Source organism: Narcine bancroftii, chromosome 3 (assembly GCF_036971445.1).
Source record: "Narcine bancroftii isolate sNarBan1 chromosome 3, sNarBan1.hap1, whole genome shotgun sequence".
In the NCBI taxonomy this organism is placed as follows: domain Eukaryota; kingdom Metazoa; phylum Chordata; class Chondrichthyes; order Torpediniformes; family Narcinidae; genus Narcine; species Narcine bancroftii.
The window spans coordinates 263,774,070-263,799,485 of NC_091471.1; the positions used below are offsets into that span (position 1 = coordinate 263,774,070).

The 25,416-nt window shown below is 40.3% G+C and overlaps 1 protein-coding gene across 2 annotated transcripts in view; it reads right to left on the reverse strand.

Moving 5' to 3' along the window:
* The window catches only part of LOC138758670 (dedicator of cytokinesis protein 7-like), a 157,332-nt gene that overhangs the window by 127,158 nt on the left and 4,758 nt on the right, over positions 1–25,416 (reverse strand). Inside the window, exons 2-12 of one of the 2 annotated variants that reach the window (XM_069927953.1) lie at positions 22,909–23,008; positions 22,528–22,703; positions 21,090–21,161; positions 20,407–20,509; positions 19,169–19,336; positions 18,660–18,745; positions 15,468–15,534; positions 13,306–13,446; positions 7,191–7,271; positions 5,190–5,349; positions 801–898 (exon numbers count right to left, since the gene is read on the reverse strand). In XM_069927953.1, the coding sequence (XP_069784054.1) occupies positions 801–898; positions 5,190–5,349; positions 7,191–7,271; positions 13,306–13,446; positions 15,468–15,534; positions 18,660–18,745; positions 19,169–19,336; positions 20,407–20,509; positions 21,090–21,161; positions 22,528–22,703; positions 22,909–23,008 (1,252 nt within the window). Of the gene's footprint in view, positions 1–800; positions 899–5,189; positions 5,350–7,190; positions 7,272–10,528; positions 10,589–13,305; positions 13,447–15,467; positions 15,535–18,659; positions 18,746–19,168; positions 19,337–20,406; positions 20,510–21,089; positions 21,162–22,527; positions 22,704–22,908; positions 23,009–25,416 lie in introns of those variants that run through there. The other variant, XM_069927954.1, reaches the window with a different exon arrangement.

The following is a 25,416-nucleotide window of genomic DNA, read 5'->3' on the forward strand; positions in this document are numbered from 1 at the left end:
CTGGAGGTTTAGTCTTGATTTGGGCTTATAACCTTCAGGTCGACAGGCACTGTCATGGTGCCTGTCGTAGTCAATACAAGCACTACTGGGGTGCACTGTGACCATAAGTTCTTCAGCATTATTTTTAAATAAAAGGGACAATGATTACTTTTTGAAAAGTAGTCACCCTTGTTAAGCAATGATTTCCATTGTTTTAGCACCTTCAGCAAAGAAAATGTCCCAGGGCGGATCACAGAGGTCAGGAAAACAAATGTCGAGCATACTTTTGGGAAGGTGACCAAAAGTTTGAGTAAAAGGAGAGGTTTTAAGAGAAGTTATATTTTTGAGGAAGTTAACCCAGAACATGGAACCTTGGGGAATGAAGGCATGACTGCCAGTAGGAGAAGGAAAAGGGAAAATGAACACGATTATGGAATGTAGAGCCTGAAGAACTCTAAACCCTCCTATTCCATAAGCAAAGTAAGAAATAGCATTATTTAATCATGCCCAAATCAACCTGTTCATTGGGGTTTGGAGGATAGTGTTGCTCTGTCAGCCAAAATCTCACCCCAAGTCCACTGTGCAAGTTTACATACAGAGGAGTTACTCGAGTGAAGACTTCGAGGGGAGGGATCACTTTGAATAAAATCACACCTCTACCGAAAATTGTAAAGCCGCAGAAAGGTGGAGAAGCTGGCTGAAGAGGAAGTTTTCCCTGAAACCGGAAGCAGTTCAGTAACTCATGGAGAACAGGCTGCACACTATACAGAGACAGTCCCTTGGCCTGAAATGAAGTGCGTCACACTGTGCAATGGCTATACCTGTTTATTGAATGTGTGGAGACTATACTGTGTGGGTCGGGATAAGGGGATGCTGCGCGCGTTGTCCAGTGATTGTGAACGCATATCAGCCCCACTACCTGAAATAAAACAGAAAGGAACATTTTCAGGAACTAAGCACCACTAAGTTCCTCCTTCTTGAAGATCATAAGCTGTTTTGTTATATTGCAGGAGCAAGTATAGAACAGGAATAATTGAATAGCACTTTCAACAGAGCCTGTATAGGAATAGCAGACCAATTGTTCTCCAGCTTAACCTACCTCAAAGAGTGAAACCAATGGGATCAAATGCAGGCAATTAGCACCCTGTTTGTTACCTGTAAAATCAGGCAGGGTTTTGCAGTTTTCTGACTGACTGGAGGGAGGAGTGGACAAGGAAGGCAGAGAGGGGAGAAGAGCAGAATGTGTCCAGTGGTGGGATTACAAAGTTGGTGGTGGAAATGGCATGTGTTGTATGCAGAGGCTGGTGGGGTAATAGGTGAGGAATCCTGTCCTTGTTGCACTGGGGGGTGGAGGAGGCCTGGGCACATGTGCGGGTAAAGGAGGATATGCGGGTGAGCACTGAATTGATGGTGGCAGGGGGAAAGCCACGTTGTTTCAAGGAGATCTCTTAGGATCTGGCAAGGAAGTCCTCATCCTGGGTCCAGATGCGATGGAGATGGAGGAATTGAGTGAATGGAATGGAATCCTTAGAGGGAATAGAGTGGGAAGAGGTGTATTGAAGCAGTTGTAGAAGTTGGTAGGGAGATAACTGTCAAGAGTTTGTCTCCTAAGACAAATATACAAAGCTGGAGAAACTCAGCAGGTCAAGGAGTGTCCTTTATACAACAAAGGTAAAAGTACATCACCGGCGTTTCAGGCTAGAGCCCTTCATCATGGAAAAATGTCGGCAGGCATCTGAACAAAAGTGTTGGGGGGGGGAAGTGTGGTCACAAAGGCTGGAGGTAATAGGAGGAGAAGGGAAGGAGGGGTCAGCAGCAAGCAAAGGGAATAGAGAGGGAAGGGAGGAGAACTGGAAAGGGGAAGGGAAGGGGAGAGGGGGAAGGGGAGAGCAGGTTAGCAGAAACCGGAAAAGTTGACATTAATGCTATCTGGCTGGACAGTGCCCAGAAGGAAAATCAGGTGTTGTTCCTCCAATCTGCGGGTTGTCTTGGTGGGATAGTACATAAGGCCATGGAAAGACGTGGGTATGGGAGTGTGACACAGTGCTGAAATGGTTGGTTACTGGGAGGTCTCTGACACTGTTGCAATGGAGCGAAGGTGCTCAGCGAAGCAATCTCCCAAACTGAGCCCAGTCTCTCCAATGTAGAGAGGGCAACAAATAGAGCACCAGACACAGTAAGTCAATCCTGTGAATACAGAAGTGAAGAGTTGTTTTACTTGAAAGGCCTGTTTGGGGCCCCAGACTGTAGTGAGGGAGGAAGTGAGGGCTCAAGTGCGGCACCTCCTGCGGGACCACAGGGGAAGGTGCAAGGTGGGTGAGGAGGGATGAATGCACAAGGGAGTCACAGAGGGAGTGAGTCCTATGAAAGAAAGAGAGGGGAAAATGTGTCTGGTAGTAGTGAGTGCTCGAGGAAGTCACAGAGGGAGCGGGGAGGAGAAGGGAATGTGTCTGGTTTTACTACAGTTTGTCTCCTGAGATGGAGAGAGAGAGAGAGATTGAAGAAAGGGCGAGTGTTGCTAGAGATGGACCAAGTGAATTTGAGGTCAGGGTGGAAGTTGGCAGCAAAGGTTGGTCTCATGCTCTGCCAGGCTGAGACGACCTGAAAATTGGAGGAACACCTCATCTTCCGACTGGGCACCCTCCAACTGGATGGCATTAATATCGACTTCTCTGGCTTTTGTTAAACCACACCCCCCCCCCACTTCTTCCTCCATCACCTCCCCTTAGCTCTATCTCTCCCTTCCATGATAAATTCTTACCTTGTCCCTCATCATATCAAATTAACATCTTTTGTTGGTCTGGATTCCTCCCCCCACCCGGCATTGTCTGAATTCTGAGATTTTCTGCTTATTCATTGAAGGTCACAGGCCCAAAATGTCAGCAATATCTATCTCCTATGGATACTGAAAAGAACAGCTGAGTTCCTGCAGCATTTCTGTACGTTTTTGCTTATTTAGTCTCTCTCCTTTGCTCTGAAACCTCACGACACATGGTGAGCACAATCAACAAATGATATATTACACCTGAATTTCAGTCCCCTCCCCATCCAAATCATTGGTACAGGTTGTGAACAGCTGGGATTCAGCACTGACTCCTGTGGCATGTAATTAGTTACAGCCTTCCAAAGTGAAATGAACCCTTCTTACTCATTGATTTCTCTCCATGATTCAATCCCAAAACCATGGGTATTTTTTTCCAAACCCATGTATTTTAATTTTCTCTATGGCACCTTCCAGGAGCCTATATCTGCACCACATCCATGAGCCTCTCACACTCCCTCCTTATTGTATTCTGTCAGTTACAACCTCAAAGACCCTCATTGCTCAAACATGATTTTGCTTTCACAAATCCATGTTCATTTTGGATCATAATAAATCCTATTATTATGAATTTGTTCCATTTCCATTTCAAACATAGAAACATAGAAAATAGGTGTAGGAGTAGGCCATTTGGCCCTTCAAGCCTACACCGCCATTCATTTTGATCATGGCTGATCATCCACTCAGTACCCTGTTCCAGCTCTCTCTCCATACCCCCGATCGCCCTAGTCACAAGTACTAAATCTAACTCTCTCTTAAATATAGCTATGGAACCGGCCTCAATCACTTCCTGTGGCAGAGAATTCCATAAATTCACCACCCTCTGAGTGAAAAATTTCTTCCTCATCTCAGTCCTAAAGGACTTCCCCATTATCCTTAAACTGTGACCCCTGGTTCTAGACTTGCTCAACATTGGGAACAATCTTCCTGCATCTCGCCTGTCAAATCCTTTAAGAATTTTGAACATTTCTATTAAATCTCCTCTTAATCGTCTAAACTCCAGTGAGTTCAAGCCCAGTCGTTCTAGCCTTTCTTCATATGCAAGTCCCGCCATCCCTGGTATCAATCTGGTAAACCTTTTCTGCACTCTCTCCATGGCAATGATGTCCTTCCTCAGATAAGGAGACCAAAACTGAACACAATACTCCAGGTGAGGTCTCACCAAGGCCCTCTACAACTGCATCAATACCTCTCTGCTCCTGAACTCGAATCCTCTTGATATGAACGCCAACATACCATTCGCCTTTTTTACTGCTTGCTGCACCTGCCTGCCCACTTTTAGTGACACCCAGGTCTCTTTGCATCTCCCCTTTTCCTAATTGGATACCATTAAGATAGTACTCAGCCCTCCCATTCTTTCCTCCAAAGTGGATAACCACACACTTACCACATTATATTGCATCTGCCATGCATTTGCCCACTCACCCAACCTGTCCAAGTCACCCTGCACACTCTTAACAGCCTCTACACAGCTTACAATCCCATCCAGCTTCGTGTCGGCTGCAAACTTGGAAATGCTGCTTTCTATTTCCTCATCTAAATCATTAATATATATCGTAAATAACTGGGGTCCCAGCACTGAGCCTTGTGGTACCCCACTAGTAACTGACTGCCATTCTGAAAAGTACCTGTTTATTCCTACTCTTTGCTTCCTATCTGTCAACCAATTCTCTATCCGTCTCAATACCATATCCCCTATACCATGTGCCTCAAGTTTGTATAGTAATCTCCTGTGTGAGACCTTATCAAAAGCCTTCTGAAAATCCAGGTAAACCACATCTACTGGTTCTCCCCTATCCACTCTACTAGTTACATCCTCAAAATATTCAATAAGATTAGTCAGACATGATTTTCCCTTCATAAAACCATGCTGGCTCTAGACACAAGCATCATCCCCACATGTGAATCAAACTGATCTTTAATTTCCCCCATTTCTTCTCTCATTAGAATTGCTAATTATTCTAGAATCTATAGCATGTTGACAACATGTGCATCCTCTATCTCCTTAATTCCTGCTTCCAAAAGTTGAAATGTAGATCATCTTTCATGAGGATCAGCTTATAGATGCATTAATTACTCTAACATACAGTAAAAAAAAAAACCATGTTATCCGGAATTTAAGCCACTGGCAGCCTCAAGCAACCAGTAAAAAAAATTGCAGAAAATAAAAAGGTAAAAAATTCGAAGTTTAAAATTGGGACACCTCACCGTTAGTTCGTCAATCACGCAACACAATTCAAGTAACCGGAAAATTCACTCCCCGTAGGTGCCGGATACTAGAGGTTTTACTGTTTTTTAAAAAAAATTAATGTTAATTTCTTTAAATTCGTCATTCACTCCATACCACAGATGAACTATTTGATTTTTCTTCCTCTTTGGATTAGATTACCTTCACTGTTGGACTCTCTGTCCAGTGAATTCTGGTATCCACTGGTAGAAGTGAGGGTCAGGAGATCAACAGCCGCCCAGGCAAAAGGCATCCGATAAGACTTCAGGCGTTGACAGAAGGACGCAGCCTGGAATCGAAGCTTCCCAATTTTTTCTTTACTCTGGAGGGGAATTTTTTAAAAGTTAAGTTCAGGATCTTATTCAAGTGCATGAGGAAAATCTGCAAGGATAAGGAAGTTTGAGCAAAGAACACTGGCAGACTTTGTCTTGCTCTCAGAATGACACATCTTCCACCACCTGACCTCTTTCTTGCCGCTCTCTCCCCCATGACTGGCATCTGTCAATCTACAGCTCTGTCTGTCATGTTTCACCTCTAACTGGTCCACCAATCCCATGTGGGGTCCCTAAACCACCCCTCCCAGATTGTTCTCTTTACACTAGCTTCTTTTCTTGATAAAGGATTTTTGATCAAAACGTTGACCATTCTTTTTCTCCCACTAATGCTACTTGACCCGCTGAGTTCCTCCAGTGGATTTGGTTTAGATCGGTAGTGATCAATTTAGGTAGAGCAGACCAGTGGAAAATTTACATCATTTACTAAATCCTTTAACCACCACACCCACATTCACCACCCTTCCCATTACCAACCAGACTTATTTACTCCTTCATTTACAAACTCTTCCTGTAACCATCACACCGGTCACCAGCCCTTCCTGTACCCACAACTCTGCGTACACCAACCTTTCATAGATTCAAAATGCCCAATTCAGATCAACCACCAGATCCCATGCAGCACCTCTTCCTTGACCCACCACTTCCTGAAACAGCATCCTCTTCCACCAACACCCTCTTCCTAACCTTTCCCAATATCTGCCTCATCTACCCTCACTAACTCTTCCTATACCCTGCGTTATTCACCACCACTACTACTACCAGCTGCAAGCTAACTACACAACTGCACCCTAATTTACCAGTTACACGCCAACACTTTTCCCACCCCAATCAGGAACCAGACTGGCATTGATTGTGTTATCTTCCCAAATATCATAACTGCTACAAAAACAACTCCTCCCTATGATCACACACGACTGGAGGAACACAGGATCAAATTGAGCAGAGTCCAGTCTACCTAGAAGCAGAAGTCAGTATTCATGACCAATGAAATGTTTACATGAGGTAACACAATGATAACCTGCACTAGACCCTTCTGACAGTTTTTTTTTAATGTACCAACAATAGAGCATACAAATTGCACTCAACTCGCAGCAACACACATCACAAGCAGTAGAACAGCAACATAAACTAAGAGTAATTAATTATCTTCTTAAAGACACAGTAGTGGCAGTACCAACTATAAATCCTTCCCATAAACATAAGAACAGTATTTAAATCCTTCTGATATGGATCTAGTCAGTAACTTGCTCTGAGAGATTTTACCAAACAGGTGTTCTGATGAGGGAGCTACTGGTTAACATGAATGGTTAAATAATATACATTTCATGTTCATAGATTTGGGAGAAACCAGCATTTCCGGCCTGCCTCTAACTGCCCAAAGGTAAATGTGAGTTACTATTGGAGCTCTTCTGGTGAAGGTAGGGTTTCAGGACTTAGACTGAGCATTGATGAGTGGTAAAGTAGGTCAATAGCGTGTGACCTTCAAAGAAACCTGCAGGGAATGGTGTTCACATCCCTCTGCTTCCTTTGACCTTCAGAGGTCACATGTTTGGGAACAGCCAAGGTGAATACCGCAGAGCGCTTGGAGGGGAAAACAGTGGATATGACACCAATCAAGCCAGCTGCTTTGTCCTGGATGACATTAAATTCCTTGAACATTATTACAGCCGTCGAAGTGAATAAAGAGTAGTTCATCACACTCATGACATGCCCCGGAGATGGTAGAGAGGTTCCAGTCACTTGCCACAGACATCAGCTAGTGTATTGGAACACTCAGAACTGGATCTTGCTGACATGGGGTGAAGGAATTGTGGGGTCAGGAATATACCTTGGCTCTTTCGCACTCTTTAATGGTCATGTATGGCTCAGCGCACTCAGCGATGCTGCCCTGCTGAAGCACCTTGTCCACCTGTGGGAAATGAAAAGACACGATGAATGCAGGCAAAACTGCATTCTTACATGGCAAAACTGAACATCACATGCAGCAGGTTCGATCATACACAAGCCAAAATTCCTGTCTTGGTATTTTCGTTCTCACTCACACTGGGAAGTGGAATCTGGGATTGCTGGATTTGCCCTCCTTCTACAGCAGAAGTCCAGAAATCCAGACAATGGGAGAGTCTGGGCTTTTCAAAAGCGCTCAAGCTTTTTAAATGAGGTTTTTAAAGACCTCCAGCAAAGATTAAATGAACATCAGGTGTTTACAAAGAAGCATTTGTATGCAAAAGGAACTCTGGTGTGCAGAGAACCACCAGAGGAGGAACACGGGCAACACCAATTTTCCATCCTCTCATTAGTTTAAATGCTTCTAATTATATAGCTTAATGTTTGCTAGAGACCCTATTTTTTCTTGTTTGATTTGTCATTTTGCATTCTTAAAATCAATTAGCCTTGCCTGATTATATTACATTTTTCTCTAAATGAAACATTATCACTTCATTAACAATGAACTAATTTTCATGGTTCACACTGGGAGATAAATACCAAATAAGTCCAGCTGTGTCCATCTGAGGATTAATATCAAACACACACCCATTCAAGACAAATCACCATTTCTTTTTCATAGAAATGTATTACCTCAATTTTGAGGATACTATATTTTTGGGCAATTCCATTTCACCAAAACAAAAATCCACGAGAAAGACGTGATATTTTAGGTTGTATAAAAAGGAAAATTGAAGTTTGGAAAGATAATCTTAAAGTGCTTTCATTTCAGTATCACTGTAAAAAAATTTTATAAGGTTTGCTTCCTGAAAAAAAAACAACTTCAAGCTGAACGCAAAGATAATTTCAGATTTGCTGTATCACATAGGAAATTGGAGAAACATTAAACTATCTTTTTTCGAATTTAGCATTAAGTGCATGCTCGCCACAATTTAACAGAATGTATCGCAGCTGTTGCAACATTACCAGGATATTCCTGCAGAATTGAATCTTCCTGAAGACAATAAATGCTATTGTTAAGTACATTCACTCTGCTATTGGCTGAAGAGCATGTGCATCAATATGCATTCAATCAATATCAATGTGATGTACAGCATCTGTGAGCTCCTTTTATAGCCAGTCTCCATCTATCCTGACTAAGCATGCCCAGGCCCAAAATATTTGCATAGCACCTGCACTGACCTGGCAAGTGTGGACTGACCAAAACAGCTGGCTTTCTGGGCAAGATACTAGTAGACTTAAAATATCACAGGAAATCACAAAATAGGTTACATCTAAAACCTAGTTCATGATAGGAAAAATTTTAAGGGAATTTTTATGATCAGCAACCCAAAATCCATAAAATACACCAAAAATTTTCAGGAAGCAAAATCTTTGTTGTCCAGTGTAATCAGCACTTGTTGGTCAATCAGTACCTGCAGAGGATGAAGCAAGATTTTAGATTGAGGACCCATCATCAGAACTGGAAAAATGAGAAAACAAGTTCGTTTCAAGTTGCATTGAGAATGCACAGGGCAAAAGGAATAGGGTGAGGCCAGGTTTCCATAGTGATTCCAACATTTACAGAGCCATCATTTTCCCTACCTGTTTGTATCTAAATGCCTCTTACACATTCTATCATATCTGTTTTCATCACCTCCTCTGGTAGTGAATTCCAGCCATCTCTCTGTAAAACAATGTGCCTTCCCCATTCTCATGTCAAACCTGTGCTCTAGTGTTTGACAATTCCATCCTGCTAATAAGACCAATTACCCTATATCTGCCACTCATAATTTTATACACTTCATTAGGTTGCCCATAGGCTCTCACACTCTCGGACAAACAATCTAAATTTGTCCAAGATCTCCAGACAACATCTTCGTGAACATCCTCTGTGGAGGATCCTTTCCGGAGCCTCCACGCCCTTCCTGTAATGTGTCAGCCAAAACTGCACACCTAATGTGACCCAAGCAAAGTTTTATAACAAGACTTCCCAACTTTCATACTCAATGCCTGACCAATGAAGACAAGCATGCTGCATTCCTTGTTTATGTGATACCACTTTCACGGAGCTAATGGCTTGCACTTCAAGATCCATCTGCACATGAATGCTCCCAAGGTCTATACAGACTCTTGCCCCAACATATTAATAGTGTACTGATTTGCAATAGAAAGAATAAGAGATTTTACTAATAATGGAGTAGAGTCCTTGAAAAGCAAGACAATGATGGAAAACCCAATTAGATGAAGAGTACACATTGAATTGTAGTTCTTGTCTAAGTCTTGCTCAGATTCAATTTTTTTTCTGAAAATCATTAGAATTGGAAGATGAGAAAATAATTCTGTTTGAAATTGCAAGGAGAATGGGGGGGGGGGGGGGCGGGGAGGGGGAATGGTAAGAAGGCAAAGACCAAAGGTTTGGTAACAATTACTTTGAAAAACAAAAAGACAAAAACAAAAGAAACACATTGAAATGGAAAGTTATAGCCACATCTACAAAGGAAAAAAGACGGATGACCCCAGATTGTTAATTTTGGTTTGTAAGATGAGATGCTGATTCTTGAGAGAAAGGTTACAGGAAAGTAAAAGGGGGAAATGGAAAATGATGTTTGGCATCAATGGATAACACAGGCAGTTAGAGATGTTATGTCAGAATGAGAGTGGAATGAATTAAAGGGGCAGAAGATTAGAAACTCAGGGTCACCCTACTGAACTGTACTGGGGTGTTCTGAATTGACCCCATCTGCACAGAGAAGATCAAATTGTGAGCAGTGCACTAAACTGCAAGGTGTGCAAGCTTGGAAGGAGTGTTTCTGCACAGTGGGAAAGGAAGAAGTGAAAGAGCAGATGTTAGATTGCACCCCCCCCCCCTTCCAAATTGGGCACTGGCACTTATCAGATTGTCATCACCCGATCAAGAAACCACAAGGATTTTTACATCACTCCTTCCCTGATGACTCGGGGACTGACCACTGCTAATCTCTACTGTAACCTCCATCGTCCTGGCCACAAAACAGATTTCTGTTGGATGATGAGAAAGTTGTTAGCTTAATCTGTATCTTACTTACCCTAGTACTCTTCTCACAGAGTGCTATTGAATAAAGTCACCAGAAGCAAACCTATTTCAAAGGTATACACAACATACACAGACTGAAATATATCTTTTAATCTAACTTCAAACTAATGGAAAAAATAAATAGATTATCAATTTGTATGTCTATAAAAATATTATTGAATAAATACTTTCAATGGAGGCATTTCAGGAAAGATTCACGAGGTCCATCCCGAGGATGAATGGATTGCCTGATGAGAAAGCATTGAACAGCACTATATCCATTGTACTGACAAATAAAGATAATGTGTTTAATTTTCCTACACATATACTCTGAAATTCTTAGTTGCTGCAGCCAAATAGGTAACTTTGTAAAAGAAAACTTCCAATAATGCTCATTAAGTCACTGTAAAGAAGGAGATAATAAATATAAAAGATAGTCTTTTCTCCAAGAGCTCCGGTTTCGTCCCACTGTTCAAAAACGTACTGGGGATGTAGGTTAATTGAGGGATAAATTGGGTGGCATGGACTGAAATGGCCTGTTACCATGCTGTACATCTAAATAACAGACAATATGGATTTACAAGGTTAATTTCCTTAATCTGCAAGGAAGAAGTATCCTATTGGACAGGGCATTTGACAAACCTTTATGTTAAAGGATGTCAATAAATTCTTAAGATGTGGGTGCACAGAATGGAATAGTAAATCCTGGAGATGATAGGAAATAAATTTGAAGTAAAAGGTAGAGGTTCCATTATTGTCACAAAATATTACATTTAGAATGCAACATACATGAAATTCTTTAACTTTGTCTTCCTTCCTTCCACTTTGTCAAGTGCCCCTCTCAGAGATGAATGAAGTCCCAGCAAGGAACAAACTCATGATTCCTGATTTACAAGACCAGTGCTCTAACCACTGAGCTGTCAGAGCCTAATATTCAGAGTCTGATGTGTAGAAGGGGAAGAGCCCAAGAGTGTTATGTTGGAACTAGTCCTGCTTCTAATTTACATCAATGTGTGTGCTTTAAAACCCAATGCAAATTGTTTCGATTTTCCCAGGGCATCAAGCAAAAATCTATGTCAGGTTAGGAGACAACAAATCAGAAAATATGTAAAACAAGACAAGAAATAACAGAGAACAATGTACAATGGGGGCACTGCTGCAGCTGTCGTAACAGTGCTGCCACTGAAGCGGACCCAGTAGGGGCAGGAGAGTGCAGACTGTTCCTCCACGGGATCCTACTGCTTAGTAGTTTGCTGATGATTCAAAACAGGTTTAAACCGTCTGTAGAACAAGGCCAGCATTTTTTTAAAAAAACATTAGTGAATCCATAAGAGGTCCAGGCCCAAGACAGCAGCACTCAAGCTTAGTAGCTTAGACCGAGGGCTCTGGTCTCTGGGGAAAGCAATGGATGGGAGCAGGGTATCAGATCAGAAGAACACCACACCGCCAAAGGGAGAGGACCCCTACACTCCCAGCTGTGGACCAATGAGAAACATGGTAACCCAAGGCCTCACATTAGGCTGCTGGAGACCAGCTTATGGGAACCAGGTTATCAGGATTCGTGAGAATGACCGTGGTGAAAGGGACTGACAAAGAGGCTTGGGCATTAATGGCTTCAGTTTGGATCCAGGGGCTCAGGATGGTGACTTGGATGCCTGGAGCGTTCACCATTGAAACAGACATGACACCATGCAGCTAAAGATTATGGGGGTCACAGGAGGCAGTGGCACTGGAGGAGGTGACAAGATCCATGGACAATCAATGTCTCTGAAGAGATTCTCCTTTATTTCTTTTCTTGGTGGGGTACCCAAACTAGCAGTCAAACAAAAGTAAACACATTTTGTACACACGACAATAAAACCTTGACCTCACATATTGTAAGGAAATTAAAATAGGCCAAAAGTATATTTAACAAATGGTGCTGGGATTGAAACTGCTGAAGATTAAAGTAAACACCAAAGTGCTGCATGGTGAGTGTAAAGGTTAGCATAATACTATTACAGCACCAATGACATGGGTTCGAATCTGCAAGTGGTTTGTATGTTCTCCCTGTGTCTGCATGAATTTCCTCTGGGTGCTCCAGTTTCCTCCCACATTTCAAAGATGTACAGGGTTTGTAGGTTAATTGGTCACTTGGATGTATTTGTGGGCAGCGCAGGCTCGTGGGCAGGAAGGTTCTGTTATTGTGCTATATCTCAAAGTTTTTTTTTTAAAATCTTGTGATCTCAGTAAACACAGATCTAATATATCACATGAATACAGAGTAGATGCAAGCAATGCCAAAGGGACTTAACTGACAAAACTGTTCAACACATGTCAGCTATTTCAAGAAAAGCTACGAATTTGACCTGAATCTCTTAGGAAGGCCTTAAAAAATAAAAAAAAATTGGAAGTACATATCACAGAGATAAAAGATTGCAACAGTTCATTTTTAGGTTGGGTTTTCTACTGAGTCCCCAGGGCAAATACTCACCCACATCTCAGTTTCAAAAACTTCAATAAATCCGATCAGATAGTCATTTGTCATCTCTGTTGTTGAGATATTGGTATGCTGTAGCCAGCTACTGTAGCCCCTATGCTATAGTCACAGGACGGACAACACAATGAAATATTTCCTGCAGCTTGGGATTGATTGGAATTGTGAAAGGTTTCTTCACCTCATAGAAAATGGTTTTGAGAAAAAGAGTAGGATCAAAGGATCAAACCAGAAAATGTTTAAGACTGATTTCAATTTTTTCTACAAATTACTACCAGAATGCAAAATGGCTCCCAGATAAAGTCACTGAGGTAACAGGCATATTCAACATGAGGAGTGGGTTTAGATGGGACAAATGATAATTGTAAATAATGATAGCAAAGCTCTTTTGACTGTATGCATAATATTTCAGCACAGGCTAGGTGGGCCAAAAAGACTTTTTCTGTGCTGCCATGTGGCATGGTTTAGTCAGAAACCTTGTAATAGTACCTTGATGATGAGGTAGATTTCAGAAGAAGAATGAGTGATTGAAAAGATGGCCTTTTTGAAATAAGATGAGACTTCATCATGCTTCTGGATAATTTGTCGAAATTCTTCAGAGTTAAGATCTAAATAGAAGTTTTCTGAAATCTAAGGAAACAGAACATATAAATTACCAATATAGAATTTAATGTTTAAATGTATGCCAACAGATAATTAATGTTAAGCTCTTTGAGGGTTTTTCCATCAACAGTTTAATCAGAGACATTGGAGAAACACTAATCACTGCAAACCTCCTTCCCATGAGCTGCCTTTTCCAGGACAGTTCCAATTAGGCATGAGTAATTCAACCACATAATCATAAATGTTTGAATAAGTTTTTTCAAAAACATTACTTTTCCATGCAAATTCAATTAGTCGTCAAACTTGCTTCCTTCCTCCAAAGGCAACATTCTAAAGATGTTAGAAATCTGAAACTGAAAGTAGAGAATGCCAAAAGTAATCAGTAGGTTAGGAAGCATCTGTGGTGAGAGAAACATTAACCTTCCAAGTCAATCACATTTTTAGGAATTTTCACTCTAAAGAAAGGTCATGTTACTCTCTCCACAGATGCTGACTAACCTGTCATACCTGGCACTGTTATTTTATTTATTCCTTCTTTACCACTTGATATTTCTTTTCTTTCACCGCAACTAACCAATTATCTTATGAGGTCAAGGTCCTGTTACTTCCCTACCCAAACCTTCAGTTGGTGTAATGAAACTCAAGGGTAGAAAAGTGCACACAGCCTCTCCATTCACTGAAATAGTGACGTGCTGCAAAAATATTTGCTCCAATTCCAAACCGACTCCCTTCAAGCCGCTGTTTATGATAATGTATTCACCAAAATCTTAAGCTCTGGAATTTATTTCTTAACTTTCTCCATCCCTCTCACTTCCTTTAAAACCATCTTTAACCAATCTTTTGCACTGCTCCCAAGATCACCTTTGTTAAATATAATTTTGTAATGACGTAAATAAGAATTGTGCCACGTTTAAAGTGCTACAAGAACAAGCTTTTATTGCAGATGGATAGTAATTACTACTAATTATATAACTACACCAATAGACTGACAAAGAGTGCTGAAACAACTTTACAACATTCTTTATGTGGCTGAGTGATCTTGTGGAGTTCCTGATAGCTCTCCCCCATATCACCAAGCATCACTACCTGCTAACTTGCATTAACACAGCCAAAAGGTTTTGTTTCAAAATTTCTTTGGAATGCAAAAGGAATTGAGAATCAATTACAAACAAGAGAACACGCCTTTGAAAATCCAATGGTCTATTTTAAACAGCTCATGACTGAAGGATAATCAACACCAGGCCCAATCATTATCCAAGACAGTACTTACATTCTCTAGATTGTAGTAAACCAATTTTGACAACAAAGGAGTAACATTATTCAAAGATAATGAACATGAAATGCACTACATTCTAATAGGACAATGGTACTACTTGATAATGCCCACAATTGCATATCATAAACAGTTCACTATGGGCAAAAATATTTAAACTGTAAATCTCATTAAGCATATTTAGCATAAATATTGTGTAGATATCGCCAAACACCAACACTCTTTATGTTGGTTTCAGCTTTAACTTCCAGTATCCAACCATTTCAATTCCTCCAACCATTCCTACATAGATATGCCTGTCCTCAGTCTCACCTACTGACAGGGTGAAGTCAACTGTCAACTTGAGGAACATGACATCACATTCTTCCTGGGCAGCATTAAACCTAACAGTGTAAACATTGATCTTTCATCGTTTGGTTTCACTGTTTCCATCTCTTCTTTATCTACTCCTGTCCTTGCTTTTCTCTCTAACTTCCCCTACCTCCTTTCCCAGGAGTTGCTCCCTCTGCCTAATTCTCCACCCTTCCCACTTGCCCAAGACCCTGTCAATCTTTTGGCTCACCTCCAGCCTTTCCTATATTAATATCACTTCATCCTCAATAAAGGGTCAAAATGTTGACTGACAACTGCCACCCATGAATGCTTTCAGTTCATCACTGTTATTCTCTGATATAGCAGGAACCACAGCTTATGCCTGAATGCTGTACCTCAGGAAACTAATGGGTACATCTAAACCTCTGAGTCTCCAGATTCACAGAGCACCATTGATAATCACCTTTTTCCTTTCCTTCAAGTCATATAAAGCTAGAATCACAAAGAGTGGTTCAATTTCGATTTCAAATCTGCAGAGAGAGGAAGAGCACAATTTAATTTTTTTAAATGTTTTAATTTTTAAAAATATTTTAAATTTAAACACACAGCACAGTAGCAGGCCATTCCAGCCCACAAAATCGTGCCACCCAGTTACACCCAAATAACCTACCACTCACGTACATGGAGCACCCGAGGTGAGAACATACAAATTCCTTACAGACATTGCCAGATTTTAACCCAGTCCGCTGACACTGTAACAGTGTTGCACTGACCACTTTGCTAACTATGGTGCCCAGCTTTGTGCAATTAACTTTTTTTAATATAAGGTCATGAAGATTTCCCAAGGATCAATTTTGTAAAAACATTAAAATTATACAGTGAAACCCCTGTTATCCAGAATTCAAGCAACTGGCAAAAAAATTGCAAAAATAAATAGTTTAAATTTGGTGCTCCAATCACACAACAAGCAATCTCAAGCACCTGGAAAATCCAATCACAAAGGTGTGATACTGGGGTTTCACTGTATATCAAAAGTGAGAAATCTGGCTCACTCAGTTGTTGGATCTCTGTAAATGGGAAATAGTGTCCATTGTTTATATCAATATAATCCAAGTAAAACTAGCTGAATTAGCTTTAAAAGTCAGGGAATTTTAAAAGATAAGTCAAGCATAAATTTGATTTTCAACAACAGTTTAAGTATCACTTTGCCTGAAGCCAGCCTTGACGTAATATCCTCAGCTCATAATATTGAGCCAACAAGTTTACACCAATCACACCCAATTGAGAAAGATCTTCAAATTGCTCTCAATTTCTTGGGCGTAGGTTTGTTTTGCAAGTTTTTACATTAAAGGGATACCTAATTTAAAAGAAATCCATATGTATGCCAAACAAACTCAAATAGTTCAGACGTGTTTTCTAATTCACTTGAAGAACATAGAACCAGGGCAGGAATTACACAGAAAATGGTAGGACCTGGGAGAATTCTGTGGAGCAGAGAGATCCAGGATACAGATGCATCATTTGGCATGCTTGCCTTCATTAGTGGGGCCATTGAGCGAAAGTGTTGGGACACCAGGTTGGTGTTAGACAGCACAGTTAGTGCAGTGGGTAGTGCGACCTTGTTACAGTGCCAGTGACCCAGGTTTGAATTTGCCGCCATCAACAAGTGATTTGTACGTCCTCCCAGTGTCTGTGTGGGTTTCCTCCCACCTTTCAAAAAGTACAGGGAGTTGTAGGTTAATTGGACAGCACGGGCTCATGTGCCAGAAGGGTCTGCTACCAATTTGTATGACTAAATTTAAATCATTCTACATATATACAAGAAATTGGATATATGGAGTAATGTATGCAGTTCTGGTTGACTAATTATAGGAATTATGTCCTTCAGCTGGAAAAAAAATGCAGGAAGAATTGACAAGGATTTGCAAGGAATTATAAGGGACCTTTCTCCCTGGAACACAAGAGGCTGAAGAAGGACCTTACAGAGGTATATAAAATCATGAGGGGCATTGCCTCTTTCTCAGGACGGGACAGTTAAAATCTAGAGTGCACAGATTTAAGGCAAGAGGGGAAAGATTTAAAAGGGACACCTTTTATGCACAGAGGGTAGTGGATATGTGGAAAGAGTTGCCAGAGGGTGTGCTAGATAGAGGTGGGTTCAATTGGAACATTGGAAAGATATTTAGATACAGACATAGATAGCACAAGTTCAGAAGGAGGTTTACCGAAGCTCACATTTCAGGGTTAACACAAGCTCCAAACCTTTCACAGCACACAGACAGAAAGGCACCATTAAATACTGACCATAAACAGTGTAATACTCTGGATGAAGATGAGAGATCAATGGTGTTTATTCAAGAGAAACAGATGGGTCACTTACAAAGAGTCATGTGAATGGGACACTTGAAGAGGCAGGATTGATTAATGATCAACCATAGATCCACAAGACACAAAAGTGGGAGGACTTGGTGTGAAATGGACAATTTTGCTGGTTCTCCTTGTCAGAAGTATTGACCCACCATAGCCATTGTAATGGCCATTTTGATGAACCCACAGCTGGGTAAAGGAAGCAGGAGGATTATTGCATATGGATCTTGGCCATTCTGTGACAATCATTTGTATGAAAGGACATTTCTCTGGAAGCAACTCAACAAGAATTTGTGTTTTAGCAGACTGATCATACAGTGTGTGTGTGTCTCTCTCTCTTTCTCTCTCTCTCTCACCTCCTTCATGATTAATTCTGTACAACAGTTTAAAAGTCTGAGTTTCAATGCATGAACTTTGAATTGACTTTCCAGAATTGTGCCAAAGCTGGAATGGATTGGGTATTTTACACACACACAACCCAAACCATGTGTGTGTGTGTGTGTGTGTGTGTGTGTGTGTGTGTGTGTGTGTGTGTGTGTGTGTGTGTGTGTGTGTGTGTGTGTGTGTGTGTGTGTGTGTGTGTGAGAGAGCGAGCAGGAGGAGGGGGAGAGGTAGGGAGGCGGGGCAGAGAGCAGAGGGTGGGGGAAGGGGATGTAGGAAGGGGGAGAGATGAGGTGGGAAGAGGGGGGGTGGGGGGAGAATGGGAGAGAGGGAGAAAGAGAGAACTGAAACTATTCTAGGTACCAGCGAGAGGGAACATATAGGTCAGTTAGAGCCACAAGATTTTTCATATCTATCTGTCAGTTTAATGTTTTATTAGAAATACACTGACACTGCAGCTTCCTGTGCACTCCATCAGTTGGTTCGAGTCTCTAAAGTGGGAAGAGTTTACTACCTTATGCTTTAGAAGCTGGCAAACTACTTTGATGCAGATCTGGTTCCAGGTCCAGTTTTGAGCCAATATGACCAGCTACGTGATGTCACATTATTTCTCAGGGTCCAGATTGATCTGCAGAGTTGAACCTAAACACAAAACCCTCACTTTCAGTAACCTTGGAAACAAGGTAGAACTAAATCTCCAGCTTTCTCCATAACAGGTCATTGTAGTAAATGAGTATATTTTGCCTTATTTACAGTAAAGTGGTATAGTGGTGGGGGTGTGACAAAGAAGTGGTTAGGAAAGATATCCCAGGTGTTGGGGGTAGAAGGGGTTAAGGAGGGAAAACTTTTTTTGCTTTCCAAACAATTGTTCCCTATACTTGGTAATGTTACTGAAACAGTTACTCACTTTAACTCCAGAAAATGCAGTTGCAACCTCTGCTCCAATTGGCCACATGGTGGCTGTGGAACAATCCGACTGTAGCCAGCCTCCTCCTGAGCAAAGATGAGAATACATGGTAAAACAAATATAAACAGATGGAATTAGACACATCAGTAGCAGGGAGAGGAAAAGAAACCGTTTGCCAGAAAAATGAGTGGGTTCGTCAACATTGGTTGGTGTAAAATTTGGGCTCTGATGAATTACACCACGATTAGTCGAGGTTCACTGAAGGCAAGGGTGTGTGTCTCCAGAATGTCACGATGACATCAGAAAGCTTAAGGCCAGGGTGTGTTCTTCTCGAATATCAGCTAGATATCAGAATGCTTAAATGGCATTCAGTTAGCAATAAATTTTATTGTTAAGATCCCACAGTCATGATGTATTATAGCCAGATAATGGGTGGTAAATCCTGATTTAAAAGGATGCTTGGCCCACTTATAGAATCCAATGATATCTCTTCAGTGAGATGGTCTCACCTCGTCAGATGGAGGATAGAGTGCACACATATCCATCAACCTGCCAGATTGCCGTTTTTCTTTATTCCTCAAGTCAACCTCCTCCAGTGTAGAGGGCTGCAGCAGTTGTTGAATGAAGAGCTCTGGAACCTCAGTCTGTTGCTCACCTGCCTGGGATCCAACAGAGCTCTGCATAAGGACAGACAAGTAGACATTTATGTAGCACCCTTCAGGCATCAGAATTTCCAAAGCAAGTCAAGGAAGAGCTTTTACAGACAGTTACTCCATCAATGCTGCACGTATCTTGTGCTCATCTCTAAGGTAAGACTTCAAGTAACAGGTCCTTCCAGCCTACAAGTCTGCACCGCCTAAATATATCCATATGACCGTGGAGTAATGCCAGGATCCTCCATTCCAGTGGGCCACAACAGACTTTAAATGAAGAGCTGAAACCATTCTACAGGCCAACTGCCTAGGTAGCAACAGAGATCTGTCAGGGCAGCACGGCTGGTGCCATGCCTTTACAGCGCCAGTGATCAAGACCAGGGTTCTAATCCCACGCTGTCCGTAAGAAGTTTGTACGTTCTCCCCAAGGAGTTTTCCCCAAGGGCTCTGGTTTCCTCCCACTGTTCAAAACCTACTGGGGTTTTAGGTCAATTGGGTGCAAATTGGGCAGCACGGACTAATGGGTGAAATGGCCTGTTACCGTGCTGTATGTCTAAAAAAAATGGCTGTAGGAAAAGAGATGAGAAAAAAAACAGTGCAAGAGCTATCAGTCATTTAGGCTGATCACTGAGCCCTTTCTGTGCAGAACTAGAACAGTTAAAGAACAAGATTAAAATTGGCATCAATTTGTACCAAAAAAGCACTCCAACTTGATGAACCTGTCAAACTGTACGATCCCCAAAGTTCCCCATCATTCATCCAACCCATTCACATTAAATTACCCCTTCACCTTCTCCCTCCAACCTCCATTACTTTAAACCCTGACCCCCACTCTCCTCTCCTCACCCACAATTGGAGCTGCCACCCAACCCATGCCACTTTACTCCAAGTCCAACATTTGACCAACCCTAACTAGACAAAACCCTGCTCTTTTCCCTGCCAGTTCCCTACAAATTAAATGTTTCAAACTGTTGTTTGCATTAGGCAGTCCCAGAGAGACCTGCTGATATCATTGCATAATATTTATTGGCTCTTGAAGCCCATTGACTAATTCCAAGTTAAGAGTGTTACTGGGGAGAAGTAATGAAGCATACCTGGAGACCTTGCATTTCCAAATTGAAGCTCTCATCACATTCAAATATTTGAAGAGGCAGTTTCAGCCCTTTCCTCCGACTCTCTGTGCTGCACTTCTGATTCCTAGGACAGAAATCAGGACCATTAATCACACTGGCTTTAGTGAAGAAGGTGTTTGGTCAGCCTGCCTTCGTTAGGTGGGGTAGTGAATACAAAGGTTGGGACACTCCATGGTGAATTCATCTTATCATCTTATTAATTTCAATAATTTCTTATATCGTTATGTATTTAAATATAATCGAATGCTTTGTTAATTCATCATTATGAAAATCTTGATGCGAAGTTATGCAAAATGGTTATATTAACGAATTAAGGACTACGTAAAGATGCAATTACGAAGTTTGGTTTATTGAAGTAATAAGATTGTAATTCAGAATATCAAATCTTACATTTCTTAGAAGATGACACATTTTGAAATTGGGAAATAGGGAAGTTATGGAAAGTGTCATCTACATTCAGGTCCTCATCATCATCCAGGATTCCTTCTCATTTTCCCAACAAACATCCTCTCCCAATCAACCTCTGCAAGTTCTCCACCTTATGCTGCCTCCCAAATTGGCCTTGCCTCAGTTTAGATTTATAGATATTTGTTGCAACAATCAACTTGCCCTTGCTCTATTAGCTGCAATGATCTTTCACATACCTCCTGGTAACCATCAACCAGTCCTTCGTGTAGGTCTCCACACATGATCTCACTTGTGGAGTGAGATTGTTCCTAACAAGGAACAACACAGAAATTACACATTCTTCTAAAAAGTATGTCAGAAAGGAAAGGAAGCAAGCTGTTAAATCATATGATAATCACATACCACAGAGCAAGCAACTTGTATTCTACACTCAGTTACTAAAACAAATATGACAGCTGTTTTACACATAGCAAGGTCTCAAAAACTAAAATATTAATAGTTGAAGGTTTTCTTGAAAAGTAAAATAACTCTCTGCTCTGCCATAGATCCCCAACATTCCTATACACAGGCTCATTCTGTTGAAAGAGGGCACTTCTGGTAATGGGGCAATGAAGTTCAATCCTGGAAGAAACTTTCTGACTCAGCAGGTGAGAATGATGAATCCAATATAAAAATGGCTTGTAGGCATATATTGGAGATTTGAATTCATTGTTTTTTGAAAACCTTTTATCATTATATTAAAATGTGAAAAATAATTCCAGAGAAGATCTCCTCCACTGCACAATAGGCAGAAGTGATGTTTTCCTACAACCTTCACACAAGGTGAGAAGGTGAAATTCAGCATGTGACATATTGCTGTAGAAACCAATCAAGAACCAATAAAATCACAGCTTTCAAATCTCCAGAAAGCTCAAACATTCCTGAATCTCTGCTGCAATGGGTCTAATGAGGAGGCATGTGACAGTAACAGTAAACATTTCAAGGAAGCAATACTTAAAACTGTGTTAACTCTTTAACTATGAAGATTAATTTGAGAATTAATTTGGAGAAAGCAAGGTATGCCATTCTCAATTCTGATGGGGGCAAGAATGAACTAGTCTCAGTACAGCCAGTTGATTAGGGTAGTTAGTGGATCATGGCAGAGAGTTGTAGATACAATAAGGATGCATGGCACACAACATGCAGCAAGTTACATTCATCTCCACAGAGTTAACATGGTATATAGGAGCAACATTTTTTAAAATACACCAAGCAAATATATTATTGGTCTACAATTACTAACATGCATTGATTCAAGTGCAACCTCAAGTCACTGATGCAATCACTGTCGGATAAATACATGACCATGCCAACACTTCTTCTTCTTTGGCTTGGCTTCGCGAATGAAGATTTATGGAGGGGGTAAATGTCCACGTCACCTGCAGGCTCGATTGTGGCTGACAAGTCCGATGCGGGACAGGCAGACACGGTTGCAGCGATTGCAAGGGAAAATTGGTTGGTTGGGGTTGGGTGTTGGGTTTTTCCTCCTTTGTCTTTTGTCAGTGAGGCGGGCTCTGCGGTCAACACTAATCCTCTATTAATCCACAATTAAATCAAAATTTAAATGTTATTTTTAAAAGAACAAGTAAAAGAATCTCATGCAGGTTTCATCATTCTTCAGAAAGGTCCCCTTACCAGTTGTTTGGCTCAGCAGAAGTAACTGTCCGATATTCTCGAGGAGCTAGTGTGACCTCAACGTCCTCCTTTGGAAAGTCCAGCAGATACTGAAATGACTCCAACTCGGGATTTTCCAACTGACTCAGTATGAGTGCTTCAAAATCCAAAGGTTCCACAGGCTCGAAACTGAATGGCTGAGGATCACACAGATGACTCATTAGAAGTCGGGAGAAAGGACTTAATTTATGTAACTGCTCTGGTTATCCCAATGAGCTGCAGGCCCAATAAAATATGATCAAAATATAGTGAAGGTATACACGAGCCAAGTTGCTACCATAATTCATGAGGACTTTGCATCTATGTCTCTTACTTTCTTTCTCAGATATTACGGCTACTCACCACATCATGCATTGGTGAGGTGCTGGAGTGTCGCACATGGGTCAATGGAGTCCTTTTGTTCTGCGGTGCTTGCATCTTCACTTGTCCATTATCTACTTCACTGTAAAAGCAGGCAGAGAATGATTCATGAAAGAGAGTGCTCTAAAAACATTGGTCAAGTAAGAACATAAGAGGGAGGGCAAACATTCTCTCAAGCTTCCTCTGCCATTCAAAATTATCTCCATATCCTTATGATGTCTCAAAGCCCCAATAAATGTAACCACAACAACAATTCACAACCAAATGATCAATGAAATAATGTTGGTCGGGGCTCAGACAGCAATCACTTATTCCCCTTCATGTTCACCCGACAAACAGTTGTTTGAACAACATTGCAATGAAGCAACAACGTCATAGATTACATGTTCAGTGAATTTGCAAGATAGAAATATATTAACCTTAGGTGGTATTTAGAGATGAAGTCTTGTTTAATTATGGAAAAGATATCTTTTTCAATTCAAGATAGGATGTCTTTTTATAAGCTGAAGTAGACTCCATTTGTTAAGTACATGCAATTAAGTTTGATTTAAATATGTTTTAGGTGTGATATTTTAGATTTGATAACTTTTTTTATTATTAGTATTTTTACCTGTTTTTTGTTTGTTTGTTTGTGAGTGTTTTTTTTATATATATTATTAACTTTATTAATTCTTCACTCTTTATTTTGGGGGGGGGAGGGGTGGGTTATTTTTTATAAATAGATTTTTTTTTAGTGGCCGTATATATGGGGGGGTTATACTAATTTAAGTTAGGACATTAATGCTGTGTTGTAATAATTACTTTATTTTTATTTTTATTTAAATGTAATTTTTTTTTATTCATGTGATAAAATCTTTAAATAAAGTTTAAAAAAAAAGATTGGAAGTGAACACAACTGAGAGTGGAACCAGGTAAGGACCACTTAGAGGACAAATGAAAGAAGATATTGGAGGAGGTTTCTGCAGGATGTAGAAGAATAGCTATAACCCCATTCACAAAGGGGTTCAGCAGCTCACAATCTTACTTCCATCAATGATAAAGTACACTTTTAGATGTGGTGATACGGTTGGAACTTTTCTTCATGCTGTTTGGTCATGTATACATATAACAATCTTTTTGGAAGAAAATTCAATCGTTTTTAGAATATCTGCATAAGATTAAAATAGTTTTAGATCCAACAGTAATTTTATTGGGTAGTTTTCAACCTCTGAAAGGCTTGGGATTAGATAAGTTCCAGCTTGCTTCTGTATATTTAGCTTTATCCGTAGCGAAAAAATGTATTGCTAGTATGTGGAAAGATACAAATATGATTGATATTAATAGATGGCATAATGAGATGAAATATTGTTTAATAATGGAAAAAATTATGTATGTTTTGCATAATCATTCTAATTTTTTTATTAATGTGGCTGTTATACTCAGAATATTTACATTTCAATTTATATTGATTAGATTTTAATATGTATATTTAACTTTTTTAAATATTCTTTCTTTTTTTTAATGGCTCTCCTTAGGAGAGTTGGCTGAAGGTGGGGGGGGGTTGTTCATGTTTAATTGCTGTATATGTCATATATTATTTGTTTTTTGAACAAATAAATAAAGTTTTTTTTTAAAATGATAAAGTACACCAGGAAAATTCAAAAACTATACAAGCAGTAAGTTTAGAGGAAGTTTATGGTCTTGCAGTACAAGATGTGGAAACCTACAAGGTAGATACACCAGGATTTGAGATTGCAACATCACCTAGGTTCAATGAATGTACAATTGCAACAAAATGAAATGGCATAAGAACTCAAAGATGGGCCTTTACATTGGCAACATTACAACTAGTCACAGGATTGTTAAGAACATGAAAGAAACTGCTCCATCCAGACTGGGTTTAGCCAACTTATTTCGCTGTGGTCTGGGAATTGGGAAGTGAACAAAATAACAAGGAACTGGTTTATTTAACCTATAACTTTGTTTCCTGTTAGTTTTAAGACTCACCCACAAAATCTGATCTGGTCAATGTTCTGTATTTGTGGATTTTCAAATTTAAGGAAAGTCCCCAGAAGGTAATCCAGATACCCTAATGTTTCCACTCAAAACATCACTTAGAAGCACACATTGAATATTTTTAGAAATTGTCCACTTCAACCTATCTTAGCCACATCATCAGCAAATAAACTAATTTATGTTCTTCTTGTCCAACTTTGAAGCCCTTAATATCTGAATCTCTTATCATCTCTGCCAGAAGTTCCATAGATAGGATGAATAATGTTGGTGATAGAGGACATCCCTGTCTACTCGATCTACTCAAGGGAAAAATAGATGACATTTGGTTACTAGTTATAATTTTACCTTGTGGCTCATTATAAAGTTTTTATCTAATTTATGAATTTTCGGCCTACACCAAATTTTTCCAATGTTTTATGTAAGAAAGACCGTTCTAATCGATCAAATTCCTTTTCTGCATCTAAAGAAATACTTATGTTTGGATTCAACCTTGAT